This window comes from Engraulis encrasicolus, chromosome 10 (assembly GCF_034702125.1).
Source record: "Engraulis encrasicolus isolate BLACKSEA-1 chromosome 10, IST_EnEncr_1.0, whole genome shotgun sequence".
NCBI classification, from domain to species: domain Eukaryota; kingdom Metazoa; phylum Chordata; class Actinopteri; order Clupeiformes; family Engraulidae; genus Engraulis; species Engraulis encrasicolus.
The window spans coordinates 23193887-23198886 of NC_085866.1; the positions used below are offsets into that span (position 1 = coordinate 23193887).

The 5000-nt window shown below is 44.1% G+C and overlaps 1 protein-coding gene across 5 annotated transcripts in view; it reads right to left on the reverse strand.

Annotated features, from left to right (window-relative positions):
• rap1gapa (RAP1 GTPase activating protein a) overlaps positions 1-5000 on the reverse strand; it is a 208175-nt gene that overhangs the window by 21305 nt on the left and 181870 nt on the right. For 4 of the 5 annotated variants that reach the window (XM_063208405.1, XM_063208406.1, XM_063208404.1 and 1 more), the window contains one exon: positions 2354-2488. The exons of the other annotated variant lie outside the window; for it this stretch is intronic. In XM_063208405.1, coding sequence (XP_063064475.1) covers positions 2354-2488 — 135 coding nt within the window. The remainder of the gene's footprint in view (positions 1-2353; positions 2489-5000) is intronic. 5 annotated transcript variants of the gene reach the window in all.

Here is a 5000-nt window from a genome sequence, read left to right on the forward strand (position 1 = left end):
GGCCTCCTGCTGTAAACAGACATGTTTTTTTTAAGGCACAGCAGGTCAGTTCATCCGGTTCAGACGTGAGGGACGTGAGGAGCGGGCTGTGCGGAGGTGTGGAGTGGAGTGGGATGATGGGTAGGCTGCAGGGGGTGGAGAGGAGGGTTGAGGGTGTGTGTGTGTGTGGGGTGGGGGGGGTTCTGTCTGTTGGTACTATAGCGAATGAGACGCATTGCAGATGCGAACTCGACAATGTGAGTTAGTGTGTGGGCGAGCGAAACTAACAAAATAAGTTTGAAAAAAAATTCTGCTAAAAAAAACCCAGAAAAAAACAAGTTGTAGGAGGTTAACATCATATAATGGTTACATAGCATGGTAGCGAGGCCAGTCTGATCTCTCTCTCTCTCTCTATCCTTATCTCTCTCTCTCTCTCTCTCTCTCTCTCTCTCTCTCCCCCGCTCTCTCTCTCTCTCTCTCTCTCTCTCTCTCCCCGTCTCTCTCTCTCTCTCTCCCCGTCTCTCTCTCTCTCTCTCTCTCTCTCTCTCTCTCTCTCTCTCTCTCTCTCTCTCCCCCGCTCTCTCTTTCTGTCCGTCTTGCTGTTCCGGGGAGAGGATGACATGCTGGGATGAGATGCTACATCTGTCTGAGCTCATTTACTGAACCAGCTAATCCCAATGAGCCCATCTATTTAGCCAAGCAGATGAACCAATTAGTGGAGGAATATCACATTACTTTACACTCCGCTGAGCATTTCCACAACGGGACTTAACCTGTTAAGACACAGCATTATTCATTTGTTGCTACCAGGATGGCAATGACCAAGTCGTAGTGCATTACTACAGTAAAGGCCCTGTGTTATGTTAAAGTAGTGTAGTACTATGGTAGTTCACTTTTCAATGACTATGACAGTGTTCCACTGGTGGAACTATGTTCATTATGGGGCTACGGTTATTAAGAATATGCTATTAGTTTAAGTCCCTGGAGCAATAGGAGATTAAATGCCTTGCTCAAGGACACGTCAGTCACTCATCGATGACAAGGGATTTGAACCGGCAATATTCGAATCACAAGGCCAAATCCTGGACCCTGACCATTACGCCATGGCTGGTGAGCCTTTTACTTCCTTAACCCAGTTTGTCCACATCTGGTTCTGGGCAGGGCTGTAGTACTCGATTCTGGTCTCGATACCTTTTTTTGATGGTCTTGGTCTTGTCACAGACTTGCTAGTAGTTGGAATTGAAACTTGTCTGTGGACATTGATCTGAATAACCATGACTACTGATCCAACCAAGTGAAATGATTCACACAAACTGACAAGGGACTCTGTCTGTCTGTCTGTCTGTCTGTCTGTCTGTCTATCTATCTATCTATCTATCTATCTATCTATCTATCTATCTATCTATCTATCTATCTATCTATCTATCTATCTATCTATCTATCTATCTATCTATCTATCTATCTATCTATCTATCTATCTATCTATCTATCTATCTATCTATCAACAGGCAGGCATACTGTTTGAGGTGTGTGTCGGTGGGGAGGAGGAGAAAAGACAGGGGCAACAGGCAAGTGGGTCCGGGGCGTCAAGACCAATACAAGGGCCTCAAGTAAGTCATCCAAGGCAGGCATGGATCCATTCAGGTCAGGTGGTGGAGTGGACACTGGCTCTGGCTCTGTTCCAGTAATGTATGGGGAGGTGGTTGGGTTCGGGTTGGTGGTTTCAGACGAGGCAGAGGAGGAGCTGTGCTTGTTTCAGAGGTGTCAATATAGGGTTCAGAAAGATAAAAACCTTGCCACACTTTTCTCAAACCAACCATCTCTAAATCACTCGATCGTAATGAACAACACTCAAGACAGATATCTGTGAAAATCTTGGGCAGAGTTGTAAAAAGTAGAGGTAGAAGTACTCTTAGAGATGTATTTACAACACTAGTGGTGTGATATTACTGTACATGGTCCCAACTTTATTACTAGTGTTGTTACATCTGCATAGCCAACCAACTCTGTATCACCTGATAACAATGAAAACTCAAGACAGACATCTGTGAATATCCTCATTCATCCATGCCATGTTATCCGAAGGAGTGAAGTTGTGAGCAACTGGAAAGCCCACTTTTCTGCAACTTAACTCATTTGGACTTTACTTACTGTAAGACAAATTAGATCAACTGATCAGTGAACTCTGTTAGAAAGAAAACGTGGCAGAATTTATAGCCTCTCAACCCGGGACTGACACCTCAGGGTGGGATTTGTAGAAGGTTTCAAAGGGCATCAACAGGTAATGGGTGGGGTATTTTGGGGCGGCAGAGCAGGGCGGTTTCACTTGGTATCAGGTTTGGGGGCGGGGTGGGTCGGGGCGGGGACTACTTACTAGCATGGGGGCTTTGGGGGTCTCTGGCAGGCTGTGGTTAAAACTCCCGTGGTGACTAGTGGAGACCGGGGGCGGCTTCTTGCTAGTGAGGAGGCCCATGGCGTCCATGGACTGGCTTCGGCTGCGGATCACCCGCTACACAGATACGGCACAGAGAGAAAACGGCACAACACGGGGGAAGGCTTGGTTTGAGCGTCGGGATTGCTTGTCGAAGCGGTAGAGTGGAGTGGAGTGGAGTGGAGTGGAGCGGAGCGCTGAATCCGAAATCTTCACTCATTCACTACATGATATTATGGGTGGCTGAAACTCTTCTTAATTTATCAAGAGTGCAATGCCTTTTTGTGAACATAAGCAGCATTCTCTTTTCAGACTAATAATAATAATAATAATAATAATAATAACAATAATAATAATAATAATAATAATAATAATATTTCATAATAATTCATAATAATTTGAAAGCAGCATACATAATGGGTGTGCTCGCAAATTCAACCAAGTACACTGCATTTGAATTATGATGCTGTGGTACACTGTGACTTAGCACACCATTTGCAAACAGTGTGCACACAGAGACCCAGGTTCGAATAAGGCCTGGGTAATTTCCCAACCCTACCCCATGTCTTCTCCAAAACATTTCCTGAGTTCTCTGCACTTTCCTATCAGAAGTCAGTGTTAACCCATTGATGCCTGATGTTGCGTTGCGCAACATTGGCCCTGGCGCCTGGAGCTGCATTACGCAACATTCAGGCTCATGAGATTTGAGACAACTTTATTAAAAATCTCTGTTTGTTTGAGATGAATGAACAAATTCTAATGAAAGGTGAGGGTCTTAGCGTTAAAATGCAACTGATGGCATATTTTTATGTGCTTCAGAAGCTGATATATTTAGGTTTTTATAGGCTGAGGGCAGCTTTTCTTAAAAAGGGCTCAGGCATTCAGCACCCTTTTTTGCAGGTGCCTTAGGCGTCAATGGGTTAAAAGCCTAATAATTTGCTTAAAAATAAAAATTGCTTTTGAGTTCAATAATTATGATCGACTAATGCTTCTAAATGACCAATTTCAGGTCTTTAATCAAATTGTTTTGAAACTCGGTTTTGCAAAGTCATTTGGAGGAGTGCATTTCAATGTTGTTTAGTACTACGTACTATAATTGGTAAGTTCGTTCAGTAATATTCAAACTGTTCTGACTTGATGACTTAAAAATGATGACTCATATTTAATTGACTATTTTGGAAAATCAGAGAAAAATATTATTTGCATAATCAGTTTGGAGCACGGTGTAGAGTTCACAACATGTACACATGCGTAAGTTGTGGCCTTATTTATTAAACTTGGTAGTGAATGAGTGTGGATTTCGGACACAGCCAAGGAGAACCAGAGAGGGCATTGGGTCCAGGGGCTGGAGGTCACCAAGGGATAGCAGCAGGGGTTTGGAGGAGGGGGTTGCTGTTTGAGATTTGGCATTGATTTGAAAAGGGACAGGCTCCTGTGTTTGGAGAGAAAACAGGTCACCACACCAACACCACACTACTCCCCACCCATGCATTCCAAAAAATATATATCTAACTAGCCAAGACGGAAAAAAAATGCTCAGGTCAAACTCCCTTGACCCACAAGAGAGAGATATGTACGAATGAATGAGTGAGCCGCTATAAATACTGCATTGAGGAAAGGGGAGGCACCAGTATTTACAAATAAAAGCACAGTACACAATTGGTATTTTCATAGTAAGGCACACAGAGGTATGCACACTGCAGACCCACTGCAGACCCCTTAGACAAGAACTTGGAGATGATGATAGAAAGGACCTGTCAGCAGAGGTGTCCAAAATTCAGAAAGTAAACTCCTATCCACATTCACTAGATTCTAGAATCTAGACACTAGAAGTTCACTAAATCAATTGTATATCTGCCTTAAGTTGTCATTACGGTCACCTAATTGGATCAATTTTGTGTGGCAGGGTGTTTGCTTTCTGAATCCAAAATAATTCATATCTCTGCCTGTCAGAAACATATCTACAACCGTCCCGGAGATGGAAGCTAGCCAGTAGCAGCAGCAGCGGACAGAGGACAGGATAGCAGAGAAGTATTCAGTACAGCAGAAGGACAGGACATTATAATAGGACACAGCTCATAGGACAGCATTGCTCTCCAGACAATACGGTACATAACGAGACTCCTAATGGATATGAATGGGGCTGTTTGCTCAGGTCTCCTGGGGGGGCTTAGAAGGACACTTGGAAGTACTCTGCAACACTAGGGTGCTTAGAAGGGCACTCATATCAGGAGAGTGCAATCTGCAGATACCAATGTATAGCTCTAATAAACAGTAGAGTTTAGTGGCTGACCATATAACTTTAGAAGCGGTCAACTTGGACTGGGAAAGGACTGTAGGAGTGGGTGCTTAAGCTAGGTTTACACTTCTCCTACACTGAAGTTGACATAACTGGAAGCGCACTACGAGAAGGGAGAGGGGTTCATAGATCTGGGTTCAAGTTTGCCTTCCCTGGAGGGCGTGGTATTGTTTTCAAGGACGCTGATGACGTCTGATTTTGGGACACCGCTGTCCAATCAGGACCTCGCACTGTCTGCTAGCATACCAGCTGACGACGGACATTTCAGCCTGGAAGAAGCATAGTTTGAGC